General features: G+C 47.0%; 1 protein-coding gene across 3 annotated transcripts in view; it reads left to right on the forward strand.

The window, feature by feature from the left end:
* Tom1l2 (target of myb1 like 2 membrane trafficking protein) overlaps window positions 1-26,921 on the forward strand; it is a 127,265-nt gene that overhangs the window by 73,190 nt on the left and 27,154 nt on the right. For all 3 annotated transcript variants that reach the window (XM_038325101.2, XM_038325102.2, XM_038325103.1), the window contains exons 3-7: window positions 6,969-7,047; window positions 11,888-12,037; window positions 19,212-19,346; window positions 20,826-20,984; window positions 23,648-23,764. In XM_038325101.2, coding sequence (XP_038181029.1) covers window positions 6,969-7,047; window positions 11,888-12,037; window positions 19,212-19,346; window positions 20,826-20,984; window positions 23,648-23,764 — 640 coding nt within the window. The remainder of the gene's footprint in view (window positions 1-6,968; window positions 7,048-11,887; window positions 12,038-19,211; window positions 19,347-20,825; window positions 20,985-23,647; window positions 23,765-26,921) is intronic.

A 26,921-nucleotide genomic window follows, 5' to 3' on the forward strand; every position in this document is an offset into this window, starting at 1 on the left:
GGGTAGAAGTGGAGCTGCTTGGCTACCTGTATTAATCATTACCTCTCTCCACTCCTCCTAAGACCCTGCTTTCATGTTGTAGACACGAGGACTGTCCATGCCCTGGGTTGCATTCTAGGGCATCATGGAAGAAGGCCCATTGTGTAATCAGACAAAGCAGTAGCAGAGGGGCACCCATGGCTCAGAGTAGCTGAGCATGTCTAGCGTGGGTAGACTTAACCTGCAGCCTGGCCTCTTACCTTTCTGCACTGATGCGCTGGGCGTTGGTATTATCGTGTCCTGTATCTTCCTTCTCTGTAGCTCCACTCTATTTGTACTTCTTCCAGGCTCGTCTGATTTAGGGTTTTGTCCACACCATTTGCTTTCTTTATGCTCTTTTCAACTCCAGAGTATCAGGAGAACAGCTGGGATTCAGGCAGCCTAGGCAGTGTGTCGGTGCTGTTATCTACTCTCTAATCCTCTCAGTCAGTCCAGCTTTCATTCGGCAGATCCTTACAGGGTGCCTGCCTTCTGCAGACACAGTTGTAAGTAAGGAGGGCACAACGGTGAGCAAGACACAATTCCTCCCATGGGGAGCTGCCGAGCTGATGAGGTGGGCTGAGCACTGTGGGGAGGATCTGGCATTAATTGTGGTCATCCCATGTTCAGAGTGTGCTCACTAGGGCAGGCCAGAGAGAGAGCAGATCAACCAGTAGGGGTTTCTTACAGTCACCCTGTTGTGGATTGATGGTAAGTTGGACTGGAATGGTAGAAAATATGAGGGAGGCGTCATTAGATCCTGGTGAGATTCAGAATTAAAGCTAACAGAATTTGCTGATGTGGGATGTGAGCAAAATGTTAAGGATAGCACCAAGGTTTGGGCCCTATAAGCAGAAGCGTGGAGCTGAGGTGGAAGAGGCAGAGAACAGATCTAGATCTGAGCTTAGACAAACATGTCACCCACCCACTAGGGCTCATCTATGGTTGCTGGGGGCTACGGCCGGCCTGTGCACAGTATGGCCGTCTCTGAGGAAGAAGTGCTGTGGACACCTTCTAGAGGGTCAGCTTTGAGCTTGGCTTCTGGACTGACTTGGACTCAGGCTAGCATGAGAAGGAATCCAGGTGGCCTGGGTCACATGGTGCAGAGGAAGTGTAGGAAGCAGGCTCGAAGAATGGCTCAGGTTGGCTTCTCTTCTGCATTGTTCCCTGCAAAATGCATTTGCTTCTTCCCTCCACCTCCCATGCAGTTCCTGACACAGGTTTCAGCAAGTGACTTGCTCGCTAGCAAGCCTTCCAGAGCATTCTTAAATTTTTAGCATAAAACCTTTAATCACACACTTTTGCAGCCCTTCTTCAGGCCCTTCAGCCTGAAGTTAATTTTTCTTTTAGCTCCTTGAATTCTCAACATTTCTGTCTCCAGTCAAATATCTGATGTTCACTGAGGGCAGAAAGTCCAAGAACCCTGGGGTCTTCTTCCTTCCAAAAAATTAAAGTCCCTTTCACAGTGTGAGAGGCCGGGGACCTGCTTTCTCAGTCACAGCTCACAGAAGACCAGGTTGCGTGTTTCCGTGGTCTAACCTCTTGTTCACGTGTGTTGGAATGGCAGTCTGGTGATTCTTAAAGAGTTTCTATGCTTGCCTCTATTGTAATATGTCTGCTGAAATCTCCCACCTGGAGGAAAGATAAAACAAAACATACATGTTCTCTCTCTCTCTCTCTCTCTCTCTCTCTCTCTCTCTCTCTCTCTCTCTCTCTCTCTCTCTCTCTCTCCTCTCTCCTCTCTCCTCTCTCCTCTCTCCTCTCTCTCTCTCTCATTCCTGCTCCTGGCTGAGGGCTTCTCAATATTGCTCCTTATGTTTCTTCAGCCAGTCTCCCTGTTACTAAGTGATTCCCATCAGTTACTGGGTCTCAACATAACTTTCCCTCCTCTGACCCCTTTCTTCTTGACTTGTCATATTATGCGGCATTATACTTTGTGATGTCTTTTAGTGTCTGTCTTGCCCCACAACCTACTAGTCTACACTTCATGAGGACAGGAATTCCATCTGTTACACTCACTATTTTATCTCTCCCACAACACAGCTTATACATAAATCTCTTTCTCCCTTTCTCCCTCTCCCTCCCTCCCTCCTTTCCTCCCTCCCTCCCATTCTCCTGTCTCTCTGTCTTTCTTTGTGTGTGTGTGAGTGTGTGTGTGTGTGTGTGTGTGTGTGTGGTCTCATGTATCTGAGGCTGACCTCAAATCTGCTATATAGACCTTTAATTTCTGATCCTCCTGCATTACCTCCTGATTTTTGGGATTACAAGTGTGCACCATCCCACCTGGTTTATGCAGTGGTGGGGATCAAACCCAGGGCTTCATGTATGCTAGGTAAGCACTCTACCAATTGAGCCACATCTCAGCTCCATAATCAGCTCTTAATAAATATTTTAAGGTGTGTAAAGAATTAATGAAGTCCCCAAGGCAGTCTGATGAGGAATGCAAGTATGTAAATATAATCATAACACAGCATGACAAGGACTGAGACAGAGAAACAGCAAGAGAAACTGCATATAGCTACAGAGACAGACATGTGCTGTGACTCCCAGCCAGCCTGGGGGCTGTCTGAAGCAAAGCCTTTTTGAAGGAGGTGACACTTCAATAGACTCTTACAGTCTACATGGATTTTAGCAAGATGAGGCAGGTGGATGGCAGGGAGAAAGGTAGAACCTCTGGGCTGGAAAACAGCATGCGTATTAGGTGCACAGGAAGCATGGCAGTGTGGATTAAGGGCTGTGAAGCCTGGTGCCATCTACCTGGGCTAGCAGCTTCTGTCACGACACATTTATACAGCTCTGAGTGTGTTTCATCTCAGTGTACCTCAGTTTTATCACATATAAAAATGATTTGCCAATAATGCCCATCTCATAAAGTTATAGTAAAGATTAGAGGAATAAATAATTCATTATAGTGGATGTAGTGTAGAGCAATCAGTAGGCAGACTCTGATGAGGATCCAGTGATCTGATCATTGCACAACTCCTTTTGACCGTTCCTGGCTCACTGAGTCCTTATGCTGCAGCCTCTAAGCTAGAGAAACATTGGTGATCTAGTAAATGCAGTCAGTAGTAATGGTTGCCAAGGGTATGTGTTTAGGAGAACAGCTGTAGCTGGAGACATAATTCCCAGCTGTTTGAGAACCACTGAAGAGCTCACCACTGTTGGAAAGAAGGGTGTGGGTGGCCTTGAGACTGCCCCGTGGGGCCCCACCTTTCTACTGAGAGCTCCTGGAGCTTGGTACCTCTCACACCCATGTTTCCCTTGATCCTGCCTCCCTGATTGTGGCCTTTGACTTAGTAGTTGTTCCTTCAGCCTTTGGTGGCTCCTTTAAATTTTGTGGTTCCTCCAACCTGACAGTGATTCTTTACTCTGACGCTTCTCCCTCAGACCAGCAGAGCGCAAGGCTTCTCTTTTGTTCTCAGGTAGCATTTCATGAAGCATAGCTCTTGGGAAGGGATTTTCAGTTTAACCAGAGCCTGCCTATTATCTGATTGCCCTCCACCCATAATCTGGGAATGCTGTAACATTCTGTCAGGCAGAAATACACCATCCTCCAGGGCAGTGCCTGTTTTTCTCATCATGGAAATCCAAGACAAGATCAAAGAGAGTACGCAGAGAGAAGGTACAGCTTGTCAGCCTGGGATGACAAAGAGCAGACCTTGCAGAGAGGAAATCAGTCTTGTCTAGCCATTAAGTTGCCTACTTTCTTGAGCCCAGCCTATCCAAGCAGATAGCTGCTCAAATGCTGTATTTATAAAGTCTGCATCCATGTTGGAAATTGCACATATTATATGTCTTAGTTAGGGTTTCTAGTGCTGCAACAAAATGCCATGATCAAAGGTCAAGCTGGGGAGGAAAGAGTTTATTTGGCTTACACTTCCACATTGCTGTTCATCACTGAAGGAAGCCAGGGTAGGAACTCAAACAGGGAAGGACCCTGGAGGCAGGAGCTGATGTAGAGGCAATGGAGAAATGCTGCTTACTGGCTTACTCAGCCTGCTTTGTTAACCAAGGACCACCAGTCCAGGCATGGCCCCACTCACCATGACTGAACCCTCCCACATTGATCACTAAGTGAGAAAATGCCTTACAGCTAGATCTTATGGAGGCATTTTTTCAACTGAGGCTTCTTCCTCTCTGGTGACTCTAGCTTGTATCGCCAATTTACTGTATAACCCCTGGTTTGGGGCCCATTCCTGTCTCCTCAGTCCTTTGGCTCAGGAGCCAAGAATTCAGGTAGAGCAACTGTGTTTCGAGTTGGAGATAGGAAATAAAAGGTTTGAGTCTTTAAGTTTTTTTTTCCATTATGTGTATGTATATGTATTGTATCTCTGTGTGGTCATTGGATAAAAGTGTGGGGAGTCCAGAAGAGCTGGATCCTCTGGAGCTAGAGTTACAAGTGGTTGTTAGCTGCTTACTGAGTACTCGGTGCCCACCAGATGTAGGTACTGGTAACCCTACCCCGGTCTCCGCAAGAACAGTGGAGCCTCTCTTTAACTCTAGCCCAAGTCATTTCTTCACAGCTCTCCTCCAGAAGTCTGTGGCTTTCTAGATGAGGCTGATTATCAGAGTGGCTATCCTCTGCCTCGACTTCTTCATGCATGTTTGACAGGGTATTTTCATGTGTGAGACTTGTTAGAACCACAGGAGTGAGAACCCCTGACTTCCAAACATTTGCCTAAGGGAAGACTAAGACCAGCCACCCTTTGGTGGCTGGAGCCACTGTGATGTCAGAGGGCTGAGTCATGTGGACGTTCTAGTCTCTGATAGTGAGGAACTACCATCCCAACCTTTGTAGCATTTTTGTTTCTTTTAATTTTAAATTTTATCAGTATTGTGTGTGATGCACACACACATTCCACAGTGAGCCTGTGGAAATTAAAGCACAACTTTGTGGAGTGTGTTCTCCCTTTGCTCCTTTATGTGGGTCCCAGGAATTGAACTTAATTTGCCAGTGTGCACAGGTGCCTTTACACATGGAGCCATCTCATTGGGCCTGTTTATTTTCTCAACAATAGTCATTCTGACTCAGGTGAGATGGAATCTCAGTGAGTTTTAATTTGTTTCTCTCGCAGTTAAATATGTCAAACATTTATTCATGTGATTATTGGTTGCTTAAAGTTTTTCTTTAAGAACTCTTCATTCATGTCATTTGGATGATTTGTCCCTTTGTTGTTTAATTATTTGTCTATTCAAGATTAATTAATTCCCTATAAGGTGTATATAGTTGACAAAGATTTTCTCCCATTCTGGGGGCTGTCTCTTTGCTCTGATTATTGTTTCATTTGCTGTGCAGAAATGTTTTAAATTTCGTGCAATCTCATTTGTAAATACTTGCCTGTGACTGTCTTGAAGTATGCCTGCTAAGCTATTCACTAGCAGTTTCTTTGTTTCAGATCTTACTTTAAGGTCTCTGATCTGTTTTGAACTGATTTTTGTGCAGGGTGAAAGATAGAGTTTCATTCTTCTACATGTGGATAGCCAATTTCCCCAGCTTGTTTATTGAAAATGCTGGTTGGCTGGGCGGTGGAGGCGCACACCTTTAATCCCAGCACTCGGGAGGCAGAGGCAGGCAGATCTCTGAATTTGAGGCCAGTCTGGTACACACAGCAAGTTCCAGGACAGCCAGGTCTACACAATAACCCTGTCTTGAGAGAAAATAAAAAGTCTCAGGTGCTGTATTTGGTGGGGTTATTTCGGTATTCCGTCAGTGTGTGGGGCCGGCACAGTGCTGCTCTGATAGAGCTCTGCTCAGGCTCTACAGTGTCATGCTGGCACCTCCAGCACTGTCTAGCTTTTCTTTCCTCAGGATTGCTTTGACTACCCACGGCTTATTAAGGTCATTTTTTCTGTTTCTGCAGAGAATATTATTGGAATTTTGATCAGGATTACATTGAATTTATAGATTATATTAGACAATATAACCTTTCTTACAATTTTAATTCTGACAGTAATTGAACATGGGAGTTCTTTCCATCTTTTGTTGTCTTCTTTACTTTTTCTCCCTTCAGTATTTTTGTTATAGAGATCTTGTGCATTTGCTAGAACTATTTCTGTTACTGGGAGTAGAATTGTCCTATTTCTTTTTAGCATGTTCATCATTGCTTTACCACAATTTTTTAAATATTAATTTTGTAGCTGATGCTTTACTAAAAGTGTTATCAGATCTAAGAGTTTTCTGGCAGTCTTCAGGGTTCTCTTAGTTTTTGAGACAGGGTCTCGCTACGTATCCCAGGCTGGCTTAGAACTCACTGTGTAAACCAGGATAGCCTCCAACTGACTGAGATCCACCTGCCTCTGCTTCCCAGTTGCTGGGATAAAGGTGTGTTCCACCACACCTGGCCCAGGATTTTATATATAAGATCATATCATCTACAAATAAGATAATCTGACTTACTCCTTTCCTGTTTGTATCTAGTTTGTTTCTCTTTGAGACTCCAGGTACTATACAGAATGAGTCCAGAGAGTGTAGACATCTTTGTCTCAATGCTGATTTTAGAAGAAATGCTTTCTGGTTTTCCCTGTTCAGTATGATGTTGTGTGTACATTTATTACATATACAGCCTTTATTTTATTGAGATATGATCCCTCTATTCCTGCTTCTTCAGAGCTTTTTCCACACAAAGATGCTAAATTTCTGTCAAAGGCTTTTTTTTTTTCATCCATTGAGACAATCATGTGATTTTTGTCCTTGATTCCATTTATTCTTATGCATATGTCTTTTGAGTTTGGTCCATAAAAATATACAAGAAGTTTCTTTATTCTTTTTTGCAGCTGCATTAAAGCTATGATGTAATTAGCCCCGTTTCCTTTTGGAGACACTTGTTTTTCTACAGCCTTTTCCATTTACAAACATGCTGCCGTGAACAACCTTGCTACCTCTGCTGGTTTGCACTGCACTAGTGCCCCACGAGGCTTGTGGAACATAGTATGTCTGTCCTTTTCACCAGGCCAAAGGATGCCATTCGAGCACTAAAGAAGCGGCTCAGCGGAAACCGGAACTACAGAGAAGTGATGTTGGCCCTGACGGTGAGTATTGTCTCCTGGGAGAGAAGCTTAGGACACGTATACACAGGCTTCACTCTTCCTAGGGCCCCCAACCCCCGCCCACTCAGACGGACTTCCAGCATGTAGCCCGCATTGTCTGGTTCAGCAGCATCTCCCAAGGGATCCTTGGGATTCCCCTGCCTACCTCTGATGCAGGAGGTGAGTGTAAACAGGCCATTGTATACCAGGAGAATATAAGGTGTGGATAGCATGGTTGTACCCAGAAACAGTGAATAGAAGACCAGGGCAGGCCTTGTTCCTACTGTCAGCCTGTTTGAGATGCTGGGAGTCAGTTTCCCCTTTATACAGATGTTCACTCTTATCTGCCCACCACCTGCCCAGGATGGAGCTTTTAGAACGTTGATGAGATGCTTGCAGCCCCCTTCTAAAGTGGGTTCTTTACTCTCACAGTGGAGGAGACTGGGCTCTGAGAGGCCTTTGAGTTTTACCTTCACAGCTGTGGTGTGCCATCCTAGAATGGTCTTTTGTTTGGGATAAAAATGAAAATAATACAAAGGGTCTTGAAAAAGTCAGCCAAGTGACTCCTTTCAGGGCAGATAGACAAGAACTGTGCCCCTCCTTAAGATACAGAGAACTAAAAAGGGTATTTCAGGTGCTATTTCTGTCTTGAAAGCTCACAGTTTCTCAGATGCCTTAAAATCTGGGCCACAGTGACTTTTGATTAGAAACTGTAACAAGTCACCATGTCAGCTCCTATATGTGGGGAAAGTGGGTTATTTACCCCAAATAACATGTTTTGTTGTGAAGCAGAAGAGCTGTTGTGATCCTTGTCTGCCCCCAAACAAAGTCCAACACTTAATGGGAACACTTTCTCCGCCAGGGCTGGGGCTTAGGGGCTTACATAGCAAAGAAGAAAATGTCAGTTCAGAAATAGGTGAAATTTTTTTTTTTTAAACCTCAACATTGATGGAGCCAAGAATGTGTCACTGGGGAGCCAGCTTTGGCATTTGTCCCTCTTCATGACAGTTTCATGGTAACCATGAGAAGCTTCTTTCTTTCTTTCTTTCTTTCTTTCTTTCTCTCTTTCTCTCTTTCTCTCTTTCTCTCTTTCTCTCTTTCTCTCTTTCTCTCTTTCTCTCTTTCTCTCTTTCTCTCTTTCTCTCTTTCTTTCTTTTCTTTTCTTTTCTTTTCTTTTTTTGTTGTTGTTTTTCAAGACAGAGTTTCTCAGGTTGCAAGACAACTCTGATTGTCCTAGAACTCACTTTGTAGACCAGGCTGGCCTCAAACTCACAGCTGTTTGCCTGTCACTGCCCCCTAAGTGCACGACCTCTGCCTGGCTGGTGGGAAGCTTTTTAGAGTGATTATGTTTCCTTGCCTCCTTATGCATTGCTTGGCAGCCATCATTTGGTCTTCCTGATGGCCAGTCTTTTCTGCAAACCCCTTGGAAATCCTGTGGACATGCAGAGCTGTTGTCCTTGTACCTAGGTCCCTGCCTGGCACACTGGCATGGTTTTATGTTTGCCGTGATGGCTTCACTTGTTAGTTGCTGTCAGCCCTGTTCCTTCCTTGTGGCCCTTTTGCAGCTGCACATCTGTCCCTGCCTAGCTGCTAGTATTTATCCAGTGGAGTTAGAGATCCCAAGGCCCTCTCTGCTTGAGCCTTCACATGTGTGTTCCTAACATCTGCTTCTCATTGCTGGGAGGCCCCCTTTGCTTATTCCATGGGTTTTGGCTGTATCTCAGAAAGTTGCCACTGTGTTTCATTCCCCAAAACCCACAAAGTCAGGTTTGCCAAGAGCCTTTTTGGAAGGGTGGCCTGAAGTTGCCTTGACAGAGAGGAATTTCTGTGCCTCCTACATATAGAAGCTTTGGGCATTTTTGGAGGCTGGGACAGGACACCCTGACCTTAAGGTCTGCTGTATGGGAAAACTGAAGGAGAGATGAGTATTCCGTTTATGGTCTCCCTGAAAACAGAACCAGAGCCCAGGGTTGACTTCAGCCTGTTCCTCTGTTTCTAGTTACTTTCACCCAGGCCAGCTTCCTGAGTCTCTGACTCTGCTGGTCCTCACCTGCCCCTCGGAAAAGAAGGGCTCAGCAGCCCAGCAGCCATTGCCAGAGTCCAGAGAGTGAGTGGAGAATCCTAGAGAAGAAGGTCCCCTGCAACATGCCTGGAGACAGAAAGAACCCCTTTAGTTCCTCTTACTTGTCCCCTGGGTCCCTGAGAGTGAGAGCTTTTACCTTGTGGTCACCCAGAATCAGACGCAATCAGAAATTAAGAAAGGGAAATTCCCTTCAGCTGAATACAATTTGTGGTTGTGGGGCTGGAGAGATGGCTCAGCAGTTAAGAGTACCGACTGCTCTTAGGGAGGACCTGAATTTGGTCCCCAGCATCCTCATAGTGGCTAACCACCATTTGTAACTCCAACTTCAGAGAATTCAGTGTCTTCTTCTGGCCCCATGAGCACTGCACACACTTGGTGCACAGACATGCATGCAGGCAAAACACCCACACACGAGATAAAAATAACTAACAGTGTGCAGAAGCCCCAAGGATTATGAGTTTAGAACAGTTCCTGGGTGCAGCAAGTAGAACATGGAGCCTCCAGAAGTACAGCAAGAAAAAGAAGGAAAGGGTGACTTGGGGTGGCAGAGCTGCTGGGTCTCCTAGGTGAAGTTCCACAATACTGCAGAGCTTTGGCTCTGACATCTCAAAATGGCTTGATGCCTTCTTCCAGAGTTAGCTCAAGGAACAAGAGAAGGACAAATAATTCAGAACACAGTTCTTGTGCCCGAGGGCCTCACAGCTGATGTGACTGCTTGGAAGAGAACTCAAAGGAGGGGTGCCTTGGTGTCCTCAGGTAGGTCAGAAGATCAGGGCTCCTAAGAAGGTGAATCAGAGGGGCTGGAGAGATGGCTCAGAGGTTAAGAGCACTGCTTGCTCTTCCAAAGGTCCTGAGTTCAATTCCCAGCAACCACATGGTGGCTCACAACCATCTGTAATGGGGTCTGGTGCCCTCTTCTGGCCTGCAGGCACATACACAGACAGAATATTGTATACATAATAAATAAATAAATATTTTTTTTAAAAAAAAAGGTGAACCGGAGTTCCTGTCCTGGGCTCGGGGCGTAACTTAGTGGTAGAGTGCTTGCCTACCATGCACAAGACCATGGGTTCAATCTCTCTTGCATTGCAAAAGAAGGAAAAGAGTTCCCATCCTGCCTCTGGGCCACTTCTTCCTTCCTAAGCCTCTTTGCTTTGAAAAATAAGGCAGCAGGTGTACTTGAAAGAATCATAGTAGTTGTGAGAGTAGAATGAAATTACATGAGCATGCAGGGATCTCACTGTACTTGGTATGTAGCTGGCACGAAGTCTATGTCGTTAATTGTGAACCTTTTTGTCTGCACATTTTCAAGGCAAAAGCCTATGGTAGGAACCACTTAGGGAGCTAATTCATGGTCACATGGGAACAACGAGGTAGTTAGAGGTGTCCCCAGTTACTGCCACTATCCTTGTAAAAGGCATTCATTAGCAGACTCTGGAGGAGGAGCCTTGGGAAGGGTCAGATGACCCTGTGGGCTGTTTTCGGGAGGGACCAAGTAAGAGACTTGTGTTTGATGTTGGAGAGGCTCTCCCAGTACTCCCAGTACTCTCCTGGGGACATGCAAGAAGCTATGGATACAGCAGCTGCTGAAGTAGCATCCTAGTGGTTACTTACCCTGTGTAGGATGCCAAAGTGGTTGGCTGGCGTATGTCCTCCTTAATCTTCCCTGCAAGGAAGAGCTCATTGCTTCCACTTTCCTGATGAGGACTCAGAGACTGAGAGAAACTTGTCCCGGACTATCAGGGAGGAAGTAGCAAAGCTGTAGTGAGGGGGCTGCTGGGCAGGCCTGCTTTTCATCCCGTCCGGCTCGTACATGACTAGCTTTACACCCAAAATAACAACACACAAATTGTATTCATTTAAATACTGCCTGGCCCATTAGTTTCTAGCCTCTTACTGGCTAACTCTCACATCTTGACTAACCCATATTTAGTAATCTGTGTAGCACCACGAGGTGGTGGCTTACCGGGAAGATTCTAGCCTGCATCCATCTCAGAGAGGAGAGGCATGGCGATTGACTAACTTCCCTTCTTCCCAGAATTCTGTTCTGTCTACTCCACCCACCTATGTTCTGACCTATCAGGCCAAGCAGTTTATTAATTAACCAATGAAACAACAGATAGATATAAGACACTCCTACATCACAAAGCTAAGTCTAACTCCCACTGCCACCTGATCAGACCTGTCAGCCTTTCAAAGCAACTGACCTCCCCAGATATGAGAGGAGTGAGCAGGTTTCTCACTGAAGAAGGATGGCAGCTGAGGCCCACATTTGTCAAGGGTTCCAGTCCATTGTCATTGCTGATTTTTTTGCAGAACAGGAGTTTGTTATGGATGTGTGTTTGCTTCCTCACATTTACCAGGCAATTCGAGCTCCTAGCAACTTCCCCTTTGACAGAAACTATATCTCGTTGGCTAAGATCTCACACCCAGGCCTAGAGAGAATAATTAAAATGTTAATTTTCAGGAACCTCTCAGTCATTTTGATACCATTAGAAGACCAATATCCTTCTCATGCACAACCCATGTTTCAGTTACCAACTGATTGCCTGAGTACTGTGCAGGGACAGGAGCTTTCAGTCATCACAGCACTGTTGTTCTCAAGGGACGGGGGTCCGACTGAATTAGTGTAGAGATGTGTGAGGGTTGGCTTAGAGGGATGTAACAGGAAGCTGATCTGGAAGCATGACTGACGGGGGAACTCAGCTACCCTTCTGCTTTCCCAGTGTGGTGACTTCCCCCCAACCCCCACAACTTCAGGTGCTGGAGACTTGTGTGAAGAACTGTGGCCACCGCTTTCACCTCCTCGTAGCCAACCGAGACTTCATCGACAGCGTTCTGGTCAAAATTATCTCTCCCAAGAATAATCCTCCCACCATCGTCCAGGATAAAGTGCTTGCTCTAATCCAGGTGAGCTGGCTTCCCTCACCCATTTTGTTGTGTGTAAGATGGGGACTGTGATCATGTTCATGTGTTCCCACTATTTTGGAGGAAAAGACACAGATTGGAGGTTTAAATATTTGTTACAAAATGCTTACTTTCCTTATCATCATCTTACTGGAAATCCTGAGCAATGGATCTCTTGATATTTGACGGAGTCTCCAGGAAATTTCTGAGTACCCAGCCTTCTGTTGCCCAGACAAGTGGGCACAGAGAGGGCTTCAACAGGCCTCTGAGGTCATGGGGTACAGTGGAGATAAGTAGAGTAGGCAGGGTCATGTTAGAGTCATGTACCAGGTTAGTCAGGTCACAGAGCAAGAACCAGCTCTGGAGTAGAAATGTTGTTAAGGGATGTTTCACTGAAGAGGTGTCATTTCTGCCTGACCCTGAAAAGCGGGGAGGAGTTTGCTGGAAAGGACAGAGTGTAGGAAGCATCTCAGGAAGGAGATATCTGCGCCAAATCCCGGAAGCATCAGACAACAGTTATCTGTAGCACAAATTCTAATTGCTCTTAATAATAAAATCCTGGAGTCAGATATGGGGATTAATACTGAGAGATCAGAGAAGCAGAGCGGCCAGCCACTAGAGTTCTTACCTCTACCAATGCTCAGACCAAGGCGGCGATTCTGCCTCAGACTGCATCTAAGCTCCTGTCTCCTCCCACCCAGCCTGTCTCCACCTCCCAAGTGCTGGGATTAAAGGTGTGAGCCACCACCGCCTGGCCTCTATGGCTAACTAGTGGCTAAGCTCTGCACGCTGATCTTCAGGCAAGCCTTATTTTGTTAGATCTTAAACAAAAATATCATTATAGTTATCCATACTTGAGATATACCCAAATATTTGATATTATAGACTTCGTACAAATCAGCCAAAGTCTAACATCTTATAACAAGAATGGTACCTTTCCCTGGTTTCTGTAGAGCAGGCACTCAGGTGCAGTCTGATTGGGAGATTATAAATGTACCCTTTGAAGGCACTACTGGGCTGAGTACTCCATTTCCAAGATGGTGCCCTAACATGGCTGGTGGGAGGAAGCTTCGGTTCCTTGATGGTATGACAAGAGACCTGTGTTTCTCAACACATAGAAGTTACACATTACCTTTTCTGTCATTCTGTTTTTTTGAAAGGAGTCACCAGGTTAAGCTGCAAGAATTGGGGAATTAATATGTGAGCATATTTTGAATATTGTGTGTTTGGAGAACAGGGTGTAGTTTAGAATATCCAGGGCTGTGCTTAAGGGGAACGGATAGGCAGGAAATGAGGCCAAAAGATAGATAAGGCTTGTAGGTTGTGTGTGCTGAGGGCCTTGGATTTGGTCCTTAGAGGTAATGGGGGAGCCATTGAAAGTGTCTGTTCTGGGTCGTACACAGAACAAAGCACCCCACTGGCATGACATCTGGATCCATAAGTACATTCAGTATGGATGACTAATGCATGTCTGCAAGAGCCAAGAAGAGAGGGAGACCAAGTCAGAATAGGACATGACTCCAACAGGGGCAGTGGCTCATAGCCTGGCTTGAAGTTCTGGTAGACAAGCAGAGTAGGCAGGGAATGGCCCGGGAGCTGTATATGAGACTGGAGTGGAGCTTGTTGCGCTGTCTAGAGAGTTTCCCCAGCTCCTAGAGCAGTTACTCCTCCTAGCTGTTCAGATGTGCCCCAGAGACTCTTAGCACCCATCCTGAAACCCACATGTTGGCTGTCTTGTTCACATCCCCTTGTGACCTCAAGTGCAGCTGTGCTATCTTTTCTCTTCAACTCAGTTGGTTCCTTGAGAGCCCTAAAATGCTGTGTCCCGAGGATCTAGACCAGATGATTGTCAGTATTGAATTTTTTTTTTAGATTAGTGGATAAATATAGCTCACTGGGCTGAGAGAACAGGCAAGAGTCTGGGTAACAGAGTCCTCTCTCAGGCTTCCTTGATTCTGCACCCCATCCCCAGACCTGCAGTCTACATCCCCTCCCTGTGCACCCATTCTGCATCCCCTCCAGACCTGCAGTTCCACATCGACTCCCATAACCTCTCCTGGGACTAGAGACTTCCAGGAAAATGAATGGTAGCTTTTCTTACAAAGATGGGACACTGCAGCTAAAACTCTTTATTTGATGTCTGGTCTTTACAAAGTCTACACTGGCTACAGAACTGGAAGGAGGTATCTTCAGTGAGAGAGCTTGCTCACCTGAGGCCTGGCCAGGCTCCAGGGCAAACACAGCTAGCTTGGTATGATCTGCTGAGGGCAGACAGAACCCTCTTCACTAGCTGGGTCCCACAGTTCTCTGTTCAGAGATGCCTGTTTCTTCATGCCTGCCCTGACCTGATAGCTTTCCCATCAGCTCACTACTCTAACTCTAGTTCCCCCAGGTCCTGCTACACTATTTCTAACCTTGGGCTGGTGCAGTAACTTCTGGGCGTCTACCCAACCTATAAAATGAGAGCTTGGTTTCTGCCTTCCTGTTCTTAGACATGTAGCACTGGGGTCCACCTGTCTCCCCAGCCCTCTTTCTCCTGGCTAAGCGGCAGCAATGTACACTAGCCTAGGGTCTAATGGTGTAAGTGAGGTAGTTTGTTAACCTTCCTAAGGTGCATGGGTGCATTTGTGTTTGGAGTTGCTGCCATAGGCCTCCAGTGTGTGTCTTTGGGGAGCATATGCATCTGTTTTTATTAGGTATGTATTGAGTGTGTGACACTGGCAGTTTCACTTCAATGCTATGAGAGAAGGTGCTGGGTCAGGAGGTGCCAACACTTCTAGCTGTCTCACAGCCTCACCAACATGCGACTTTCTGTCATTGCAACCTGTCTGATGAGCTTGGGGAGGTGCTTTACCACACCATCTTTAATCATCTTATTTACATGTTGACAATATAGATGACCCGCAGTGTTCATGGGTTAACTGTGATCTTAGCCAACCTTCGTCAGAAACTACATGGAAGAAAACAGAGCTTCTGTACCAAGCATGCACAGATCTTCCTGTGCCGTTGCTCCTTAAGCTGTTCCTATAACACTGACACTTTATTGGCAGTATGAATAAACCCCTAAATAAAATGTCTAGAGATTACTTAAAACATGCAAGAGTATATGCATATGCTGTGTACAGACACTGAGCTAGCTCATACAGGGACAGTATATCCACAGACTTTGATATCCTGATGGATCCTGGAACCAATCCCTTGTCGATACTAGGAACAACTTTTAAAAAGTAAACAGTATAGCCAGGTGTGGTGGGAACAGAAAGCGTATGCTGGAGGCATGAGCAGAAGAGGACAGAGCCTCCTTTTGCCCAGAGGTATCCCAAGACCCATGGTTCAAACCGGTGTTTATATGTCTTGCTCTGAAAGTTGCTACTCAAAACACCTTGGACAGAATGTAGTCATGTTGTGTCTACAGTTAGACACACAAAGTTAAAGCACAAATTGACTTTTGTCTTCCCATGGGTCCCGCCCGCCTTTGGGTCTTTCAGCCTCTAAATTCTGAAGCCACAGACAGGAAAAGGGAATTACATAGAGAGCTTGGCTTCTAGTGGAGTGACCACCATGCCATTGACTAAAGAGCACTGGTGACAGAGAACCTGAGAGAATGCCGGAACTACATCTCCCAGGAGCCTTCTTCCTGAGAAGTCGGTCACATGGGAATCATCCCGCTTCTACCCTCTCTACTGATCGTGGGCCTCAGCTTAGGGGTTCAGAGTAACCAAGACCTCCTAAAACTAGCCTCAGCTCCCCAAGGAAGATTCTTCGGTTCTGCCTGCAGCAGGGGCCCTACTTTATCATGGGCATGTTCTGACAGCCTCCGTGGCCATCTTCCCTCTGTTCTCTGAAGTAGGAAAATAAGGACGGTTAGTGAATGTGAGAACTCAATTAAGTTTAGCCTGACAGCTATTGACTGACAGCTTTGTCTGTACACGGGCAAGAGACCTGTGTGTGCCTTTAAAGATGTCTGACCTGGTCAGGGGGACGAGAGCAGTTATTCAGGCGTGTCCCCAGAAGGTTCTGGAACATGTAACAGCTATAATTTCTCCCATCTGCATGTCCTCACATATAACTGTTCCTTTAAAATGTGTCCCTTCTCCCTGTTGGTCCCTCTGTTGGCATCAGACTCTTATTCAAGGGAGATGACTGTTGTGAGCAGATGCTTTGTTTGCAGCAGCCTGGCCCAGGCTGCCCAGGGGTCCTAGACAGGAGCTGGCATTGTGGCAGGTGGGAAGAGGGTTATTAACCAAGGCTTCTTGTCTGCAAATTAATGCCAACTCTGCTCTCCTAGCTACCCAGGAGAGTTTGTCATGACAAAGCAGGCCCTCCTAGAAGCCCAGGTCACCCTGGCCAGGGTGTGACTGGACCTGGGAAGTGACAGAAGGGTCAGGAAACCTTTACATCTCTGCACACCACTCTGCATAGCAACTGCTCCTTCCAGAATGCGAGCTGTTCTTGTCCCCTGGTCCTGAGTCTCCTGCCAGGCGTACGTTCTCAGGGAACTGATGGAGGACTCTCATTGGCTAATAAAGAAACTGCCTTGGCTTTTTGATAGGGCAGGATTTAGATAGGTGGAGTAGACAGAACAGAATCCTGGGAAGAAGAGAAGTTAGTGAGACGCTTCAGTCAGTCACAAGAGACAGATGCCATGACTCTTCTCCGAGATGGATGTAGGCTAAGATCCTTCCTGGTTAGCCTCCACCTCGTGGTGCTACACACATTAATAGAAATGGGTTAATCAAAATATGAGAGTTAGCCATGAATAGGCTAGATATAATGGGCCAGGCAGTGTTTAAATGAATACAGTTTGTGTGTTGTTATTTCGGGTTTTAAGCTAGCCATGCGGGAGCCAGGCAGGACGAAAAGCATGCCTGCCCACAGCTCCTTACTACAGGGGACAGTCGTCTTAAACAAAGAGAAGGACCCTCCCTGTTATGTCCAGGGCTGAGCTCTTGGCAGGAGGAGAATCTGATAGTCCCACCTTGGGATGTGACCCCGAGAGCGGCCACAGCTCCTGAGTGTGTCTGAATCTGGGAGGAGTCCTGAGGAGTGTCTACCTAGAGAGAACAGCGTGGTTTTGTGATCTTTTTCTCATCCTCTCAAACTTGGGTATGGGTTGGAGCAAGGGAACAGTAAGGAGGTCCCCAGACCCATTTGTTTCTCCGTGAGAACAGAGGCAGAAAGTGGCACCAAGAAAAGCTACCAAGCCCTCCCAGTAGACAGTGAGGATAGTTTTTATACCCCTTAAGTTTAGTTATGTATTTATTTCTGTTTTTATTTATTTATTTTGATTTTTTAAGAAAGGGTTTCTTGGTGTATTCTTGGGCATCCTGGAACTTGCTCTCTAGACCAGGTTGGTCTTGAACTCACAGATCTACCCATTTCTGCCTCCAAATGCTGGGATTAAAGGTGTACACCACCCCCACCCCCTGCCCAAGTTTTTTTTAAAAAAATATTTATTTATTTACTCATTATGTATACAATATTCTGTCTGTGTGTAAGTCTGCAGGCCAGAAGAGGGCACCAGGTCTCATTACAGAAGGTTGTGAGCCACTATGTGGTTGCCGGGAATTGAACTCAGGACCTTTGGAAGAGCAGGCAATGCTCTTAACCACTGAGCCATCTCTCCAGCCCTCAAGTTATTTATTTTTATTATTTCTTATTATCAGGCTGGGCATAGAACCTGGGGCTGATGCACACTAGGCAAGTGCTGTACCACTGGCCCCCAGACTCTGAAGTTTGATCCCTAAACTGAAAGTCTAGAATCACAAGACTCAGCTGGATTTTGAGTAGGGTGGAGCAAGAGCAGTTGGTGGAAATGGACTTCATGTGCTGGAGGAATAGGACAGACCAAGGCGGTGAGGCTGCATGGGTCTCCAGCTGGGTCTTGCTGACAGCGTCTGTAGGTACCTTCAGATATAGAAGAAAGGATTGGCAGAGATAGGCTGTCCTGGTGCCAGGGTGATGTAAAATGCCCAAGTGTGCATGTTAAATAAGTGCATCAAGGAGAGACAGCCAGGCTGACGGTGTTGTTTGTAGTGCATGAGATGCATTGCATATGATTAAGGAAGCTTTAAGGAAAATGGCCTTTTAACTTCTAGTGGCTCTGGTGGTTAGAGATAGAATTTCTGTGGTTGCCTCAGGATTAGTTGGAGCTCGTGGCTATAGACCATTAAATGCTGCGACGGTGACATACTCTAAAAGGTCGCATCCCCTCCATTGGGTACAGATGTGTAGTAAAGGGGTGGCACTGGGGACCCTATTTCTGAAGAGCCTGTTGGATAATTTCTGGATTTGATTCTTCAATAACTTCCAGAAAACAGATTTTATTTTGTAATTATTAAGAAGTTGATGTGTCACCAGAAATGGCAACCTATTCACAATTCTGTTGTTCCTTTTTGTACTCTTTTCAGTCAGAGAACCTGCTGGTGGTTCTTCCCATTTCATTTCCATGTGTGGGCAGACGTGTGTTGGAACTGTCAGCTACACAACTTAGTAGAAAAACACCAGGTTGATACAGGACTCCTGGCTGGGAGCCCCAGCCACTGGCCATGGTCTGGCTCCCCATGGACTCTTGTGCCCCTAGCCTGAAATCATCTCGCCTGTTAGTGACAAGACTGGACCACTGACTGATCTGCTGAGGAAAACTGGATTCAGTCTTGATTTCTCATCACACATCAGTTTCTCCTTTTCTTTCTGTTCAGTTTGCCTATGGCTCCTACTTTGTGTGTGTGTGTGTGTGTGTGTGTGTGTGTGTGTGTGTGTGTGTGTGCATGCACACACCCAACTGAACTGTGAGGCATTGAAAACTAAGTCTTCCACGTCCTTCAGTTCAACAGCTCTGGCAATTGATTCCCTTGAGACGAGACAAATGCCTGCATCACAGAGTATGCAAGGTACTTAGGTGTTATTTCTCTCCCACTTCTCTAAGAAGGGACATGCTGAATTAAGTTTTATGAGTTTGTTCACATTCAACAGCATCACTGAAAGCCAGGGCTTCAACAGCTGTATCACAGCAATGATTGCAGGAGAGGCGCGGAATAGGATTTGCCAGTGTGCCTTGCGTGGGCATGTAGTTACAGCACCAGCCCCAGAGAGGGCTGGGCTGACTTTCCGGCCCCTTGCCACCCCATGGAAAGTCCACTTCCACTTCTTGACAGGCCTTCCTCTCTCCTCTCAGGCGTGGGCAGATGCCTTTAGGAGCAGTCCTGACCTCACTGGCGTTGTGCACATATATGAAGAACTGAAGAGGAAGGGAGTTGAATTTCCCATGGCAGACTTGGACGCTCTGTCTCCTATCCACACACCCCAGCGGGTAAGCTTCCAGCTAGTGTTTTCTAGAAAGGCTGTCTGCAGAACAGCCAAGCATTGTACCAGCCTTTTGCTGATGCCTTTGCATTATTCAGCTTGTCATGTGTTCTTAAAGCTCCAGGGCATTTCTTTTTCATAACAAGGGGGATGCAGATGGAGGCAGCTGGGTGACTGGTGATTGAGTGGCAGCAGTATCTCTCCCAGTTTCACACCGACAGTAGGGGGATATGATCGAAGGTTCAGTTCAGTGGTTTTCATGGAAATGGCTGCTTTGGCTGAACCATCCTGTAAGGGTCATTAGCACCTGCTTTACAGATGACTGCAGAACATGTGCGAGAATCTGTCCTCATTTCCTGTGTACTAGGGTTGATGTTTACTCAGCAGAGGCAAAGAGCAGTTCTCAGTATACTGTACAGTCTATATATCAGGTGGATAATTTTTTTTTTTGCTTTTAATATGGTGTTGGAGGTAGAGCCAGGACCTCATGCATGTTAAGAACACATTCTATTACTAAGCCACATTTCAGCCCAGTCACAAGGATTTAAACTGTATTTTGATCTATGGATATTCAGCATCAGTCCAGGCATTCTTGAATTCTGTCAGCTTTGGGACACAAAACCCAGAAGAGGCCTGTGTTAAAGCATCCTGAAGAACCAACCTCTTTCAGTGCTGACAGTGGCCGTGTCTCAGATTAGATGAACGCTGGCAGTGGCAATCATGGTTCCTGGAAAATTAGCTCCTGTACTGGCTATGTAGCAGCTCCCAGTCCAGGGGGCAGAAGCAGGATAGCCCAGTCTGAAGAGGTACCAGCGACAGCTCACATAGCCTTACCGCTCTCCATCTGCCTGTCTCTTACATGGGACCTCACGGATGGCAGTGTGCCTTACACATTTGTGTGAACACACGTGCTAATGCTGGTGAGGATATCTGAGATACTAAATGCGTAGAAGGCATGAAGAATCACATTTTCCAAAGCATTATTCTTGTTATGATCCCTCTTAACTGATTACTATGCTTTTTAGTAGAAATATAACCCATTTTATTCTTCTGTTAATGGCACAGAAGGAAGTGTTATTGTACAAGAACATTCAGTAAATTGCGTGGTTGCTATTTATATTAGTCTTCTTGTAAAGGCCACACAATATTGTCTTGTATCAAATAAGGATCCTTGATTAGCAAAACTTAGTAAGGACTCTGATCTAGAGGTGGCCTTAATGACAACCAGTGACTGGAATGCCCCCAGAGTGCTTTCAATGGGGCCTTTTGGGTTGCATTGTTTGCCTGCAGCATATTCTTTGGGGGGTAGATAGGAAGAAGAGGGGGGGGAGAAGACAGAGACAGTGACGGCTCTTCTGTCCTGGCGGAGAGACATGCTGAGGGTCTGTGGATTCTAACTGAAAGCACCACCTGTTTTGGGGGCAGTATCAGGCTAAGTCACTTAGGCACCCATGTGAACCAACAAATGCTGTTATTGTCATGCCAGAGTGTCCCAGAAATGGATCCAGCTGCCACCGTGCCCAGGTCCCAGTCGCAGCCCCGGACAAGTGCCGGCACCTACCCCTCACCTTCTCCAGCCTCCTACTCTACGCTGCAGGCCCCAGCCCTGAGTGTGACTGGCCCCATCACAGCCAATTCTGAACAGGTATTTGTATGCTTCCAGGCCATACCAAGCCAGCCAACTGCCCCTTTATACCTTTCCAGGGACGTCTCCCTGGACTTCCAGGTACTGTGCTAGGTGTGGAGACACAAAGCTGAAAGGGCCTAGTCTCAGGAGTAGACAGATTGGAGGGCATTGCAGTAGTGCGTGGTCTTGCTGTGATAGGAAGCAGAGCTGAGCATCCTGTGAGCCAGGATTGAGCACGGCATGGAAGACAGCTGGGACCTATGACACTGAGGGCTCTGGAGTAGGCCTGGGGTTTTGTCATCAACATAGACAGCACAGAGGTGTGGCATACCAGGGAGCACTCAGTGGCCCGTCTGCAGGGCAGGCTAACATGTAGGCTGGGCAGGAAGGAGTGACAGAAAGCAAGGTCCAGAGCAGAGGCACACAGCTGAGCTGAGAATAGGTATTCAGCACTTGGGGAAGTAAGCACAGATCCATGAGATATGCCAGCCCTCACAGTTCATACTTAATGAGGTGCCCTGAAGGCAGCAGCTAGAGCAGGGAAGCCTTCCAGAAGCCTCTTCCTAACTCAGTCTAGATATTGCCCCTGTCTGAGGGCTACTTCCTGATAAGCCAGTGTAAATTTCCTAAACCTTATTTTTAGAGAAATTATGGAGACTATTTTTAGTTGAATCCATAGAATTTCTATTAGTTAAAATTTTAGAATGGGGGAAAACGTTCCTCAGTATAGTTCCTATTTATTTCAGAGCCGTTGCTACGGAACCTTGTAAAACAGGGGTTCAGGCAATTGTTTATAGTGACAGTAGTGTTGTGCTAGGGCTATGTCCTTCTGCCAGTGCTGGGAAAGCATGTGGTGCAAGCAGAATGCAAGCAAGGAGTCCCACAGGCCAGGGCGTGAGCTACATTCTGCTGCTCCATGTAAGACCTCAGGAGAATAGCTAAATTCAGTAGGCCACAGAAGAAAGATGGTCCCATGTGGCTACCAAATCCTGGAGCCTGGTCTAATACCACTGCTAAAATGTGGAGTCAGTGCTCTCAGTGGGACTTGGGTCACTGAATGCTGCCCCTCTACATCCCCAGGGCCAGAGCCTTGTAAAGGGGAGCTGTGGGTAGAGTCTTGGCTCTGGGCCCTACTTTCTTGGGCAGAGCTCCAGATTTTCCCTGAGAGGAAGCAAAAAGTATCAAACTGGATGGCAGAGGAGCCCTTGCATTGGCTTACTGCAATGTGATGGGTTTCGAGAAGGGCCCTTCAACAGCTGGACCAGCCAAGAGGAGGTCCTGAGTGGTAAGGAGTATAGGAACCCCCAGAACTGTGGCTCCTGCCTCAAGAGGAAAACAGAAGCTAAAGCATGTAGGCCATTGTCCAGCCTGGCCTGCTTCAGTGGTAGAAACTCCTTAATCAAGATGTTGAAGAGACCCTGGGGACACCCCACCCCTCACCAAGTGAGGTAGAGGCTGGCAAGAGCCTTTTGGAGCCCAAACTATCTCCCAGGTGACTGTAAAGGTGGGTCTCTTTCCAGTTCCTTCCCTGAAGAACTAAGAGTCTGCTGAGAGAATCCTGCAGCACAGGAGAGGCTATGAGAGACTGGTAGTGGATGTGTGTACTCAGGCAAGCCAGGTAAAGTTGAAGGCCTTTCTACCAGAGGGAGGTATGGGTCTGGAATAGGCCTCCTGCAGGAAAAGTGCCCACTCTGTCCAGCTCTGGGACTCCACAGGAACAGGCCATGCCTGTGGCCAGCTGCATGCACTGAACCAGGTGTACCAGGCACAAGTTAGGTCTCACAGCAGCCTGTGTGGAGTTACCACCCCCTTCCCATGGGTGAGGGGATAGGCTTGGAAGGGGCTGGTCCATCTCTGGACATTGGTGCTGCTATAGTATCCTTTCCTCACCGCGTCTTCTAGGGCTCTGAGCATATCTCAAGGCAGCTTGTAACTTTGTCAAGTGTTCATTGGTCTCCTGCCAGAAAATGATGGCATTTCTATACAACTTTTACAAGCCTCACTGTGGACAGAAAGGTCCCTGTGGCTTCCACTAATGTCTTGAAAGAATTAGAGCTCCCTGGAGATAACCAAAAGCTCAGGACTGGACCAAGGGAGTCAACGTACAGTGTGCCAGCTGCAGGAGAGAACGGTCAGGCTTTGTGGATGCTGACAACTGGGCAGGGTGGGGAGCTTTTAAGTCTGCTCCCACTCCTCACCTATTCTTTTCTTATCAGAAGAATGCTGTGAGCACTGGCCAGCTTCTCTTAGGGTATGGCACTGACAGAGATAGTCTGTGAGCATGAGGGTCATGTAGAATAGGGACTCCACCCTAAAGGGATCTTGGAGCACCTGCACTACCTACCATACAGTGATTTCAGAGAGAAGAAATAGAAACCTAGTTAAGTTAAAGTTCTCAGCTCCCTTCTTTCCTGGTGTTATTCACTGCACATTGTTATTCATATGCTGTCAAGGACAGGGAGGTACCCACACAGACTGTTAGTGACCAGAGCGCTAGTGACCTGACTCTCTCATGCAGCTCTCACCGTACTGCCAGCCCTCGATAGGCAGAGCAAGGGAGATAAGAAGTCCACTCCTGTGGTGCGTGTTGATGTTGATCCCAGGATGTCTCAGGCCGTGGACTGGCTGGTTCTGACCCTCTGACTGACTGGCCTTCTTCCTGCCTTTTCCTTGATCTACAGATTGCTAGGCTGCGCAGTGAGCTGGACATTGTTCGGGGAAACACAAAAGTCATGTCTGAGATGTTAACAGAAATGGTCCCCGGGCAGGAGGATTCTTCTGATCTGGAACTGCTCCAGGTGAGGATATCTTTAGCTTAGTAGTGTGGGCTGAGTACCTGGCTGGGCCCTGGCAGTGCCACTACTGTGCACTGTGATAGGACCCTACTTGGGCACACAACCATGTTGACAAGTCTGGTGGCCCTGTGGTGGAGAGGGTTTAAGTCTGTGTTGGCTCATGTTCTGCCTTACTTCTAAGAGATGAGACAGTGTTGCTCTCTGTATTTTAAACTTTTACTTTAATAACTTTTTCTTGACTATAAAGTACCAGTGCCCATCAAAGCAAAAAAATAAATTTCCTTAGCTTTTAGCCATCTGCAATAAGTGGAGTTACATTTGATGTATTTTAAATTAGACTTTTTGTTGTATTCATTTATTTTTACATTGAGGTGGAGTCATGTTGTGTATACAGTCTTGTGTGTGGCTTTGCTCCCTTCTTATCATGTCATAAACATCCTGGAACAAGAATCCTTGGGCCTCAATGGCATGGAGAAAGCCTGCTAGGCTCTCAACCAAAATAGGAGATTCTGAGATAAATTCAGAATTGCTGTTCTCTGCCTCACTGCTGAGACCACTCAGGCTGGGTGTGAACACTGTGGTTCCCGAGAAGCAACTCCGCCAGCCCCTGCCTCTGCTCTGGGCACTGTAGTTGGTGATGCTGGAGATGGGACACAGGGCCTGCATATTCCCCGACTGAGCCACACCTTTGACAATGGCAGGGGCGAGCCAGGCTGCAGTCTGACCCTTTATTTAGCTGAGAGCCTGTGAGGCTCAGAGCCAGGGGCAGAGCTCTGCCGCATTAGCCTGCAATGACCGCCGTATAGAAAGTGGTGGTGGCACTGCTCTTCAGAGCAGTGACTTTCTGGAAGGGTAGAGAAAGGATCCTGTGCACTACAAGCACCAGCTCCTCCTCCAAGAGGAAGATGAATGCGTGAAAGATCAGGAGTCATACTGGCTTGATGGCCTGGCCTGAGTGCCTCATGATACACCTGCTACTACCGTTGCTATTTCTCTCTGGAGGTTTTGTCCGCCCACTGCTGTATGCACACACTGGCCACCTGGGAAACTAGGCTCTGGATGGTCCTGCACTTTGGTAATATGCATGCCTAGTAGTTCTGTTACTTAGAGTTCCCACTCCCCACTCCAAGTCCTTAGTGCCTATGGGACAAGCCTGGGTAGAGGCCTTCTCCTGGTCCCACACGCAGTACAGTCTGAGGGTGACAAACAATAAAAGACATGGCTCCTGATCTAGGGAGCTCCCAGCTAAGTACAGAGACAGGCAAGGAAACTGCTTACTTCCAAGGGACCTGGACATCAGGCTGCTCTTGAAGCTGAGATGAGTGCTTTTAGCCTGACTCATTGTGGAGCACTGAGCACCCCACTCTGGTTCCCAGACTTCTTCCTGACACCTGCAGCAAACCAGGTTCCTGATCATCAGGTGGTAGCTATATGTTATACTCCATGGGTCTGCCTCCCTCTGATAGACCACACTGGCCTCTCCCCTAGCCTGCAGGAGGACTCTGCTAGGTATCCCATGGTGCACAAGAGTCTGAGGCCAATCCAGGATGGTGTGGTGGTACTGTGCTGTGCCAGTGTTGGAGGTCCTTCTGCCGGGTGGGGGCTGTTGCTCTGGACAGAACTGAGCTCCTGACAGTAGGCGGTGGGTTGAACAATACCAAGATGGTTCCAGACAGCCATAACAGACAGAAGAAATTGTGTGATTTTGTGTGTGTGCATGCATGCGTGTGTGTGTGTGTGTGTGTGTGTGTGTGTGTGTGTGGTTGTAGAGTATTTTGTTTGTTTGTTTAAACAAGCCCATCAGCCAAGAATAACAGAACCTAGTCTCCTGGCATCAGCTCAGTTTTCAAAAATAGGTTGCTTCCAATGACATTTTCCTTCATTCTGTTTTGTTCCAACTTAGAGCCTACTGGTCCCCACTGCTGTCATATAAATCAAACAGAAAAAGACCGTGTCTGGGTGCCTGCGGGAGGCTGTCATTTCAGTGTAGAAGAGGCAGGAACGGGTAGCTGTGTGAACAGACTCACTTTTCCTGGCTGGAGGCCACTACCTTATGTCCCCCTTCTTCTGCCCCAGCAATCAGCAGCCAGCAGCCAGTGGCTCCCACAGAATAGCGAGCCTTCCATATGGGAAAATGCCACTGTCCTCTTGGAACATGGTGGGGTCAGAATCTGTCCCCAAGACTTGTAGGGGAAGATGGAAGACAGCCAGAATGCTCAGGGCAGAAGTAGATCAGCACTCAGAATGCTGCCAGGGCCCTGGAAATAAGCACGTTTGTCACCAGCCCAGATGTTCCCACCAACGGATACAAGCTGCTTTTGACATGAGTGTAAGGATGACTGGAGGTGCAGACAGGGAGAAGAGGGCCTTGAGGGTCTGGCTGCAGATGCACCTGTGGCTAACTGTGCTTATGGGAAGGCTGCATTCCAGTTGCTTCCTGCTTATGGCCAAGCTCTTCCGGGCATGTCCTCCCACAACCATGAGAGCAATAGGGAAACTTGTGAACTGCTTGTCTGAGGATTCCTGAGAAAGTGACTGTCTTTGAGGAAAGGTCAAGACCAGTAACACTTAGTGCCATCAGCTTTGTTGGAGGCCCCAAAGAGGTAAGACGCTGGGAGGGGACTCTCAGCATCACTCAGGGTGGGTGTCAGATCCTCCATTTTCTGAGTTGAGCAATATCTTCCAGATAGCCAGTCCAACTCAACACCTATGCCCAGATTTCCTCTCCAGAGTCTTGGATCACTTTTCTTCACATCCAGTGACAAGCTGTTCTGGCTGTCATAAAAGCTCTGTTTGTTTCAAACAGGCATCTAGATTAGCCTCTGAGCACAGCAGGGTAGGGCACACAACTTACAAATGACTGCACGCACGTCTGGAGGACTCCACGTAAAGCACAGATCCTTCCTATGCCTGTTTTGCCTTCCTCTATGCCTGAAGTGCTTGCTTACCCTGAGAGTGACTGTCGCAGAGCATGTCCTCTATAAATCATAGCTTCTGTAACCACTGCTGAAAAGCCTTCTGCACATTGAACTCATCTGTTTCCTGTAGCTTTAATTTGGTCTGTACTAGACAAAAGCACAGAGAAAATTCCTTTCCCACATGGATAGAGCCTTAAGTATCCAATGATTGCTGTAAAGCCTACAGACTATCTGAGGGCCAT

Source organism: Arvicola amphibius, chromosome 4 (genome assembly GCF_903992535.2).
Source record: "Arvicola amphibius chromosome 4, mArvAmp1.2, whole genome shotgun sequence".
Lineage (NCBI taxonomy): Eukaryota > Metazoa > Chordata > Mammalia > Rodentia > Cricetidae > Arvicola > Arvicola amphibius.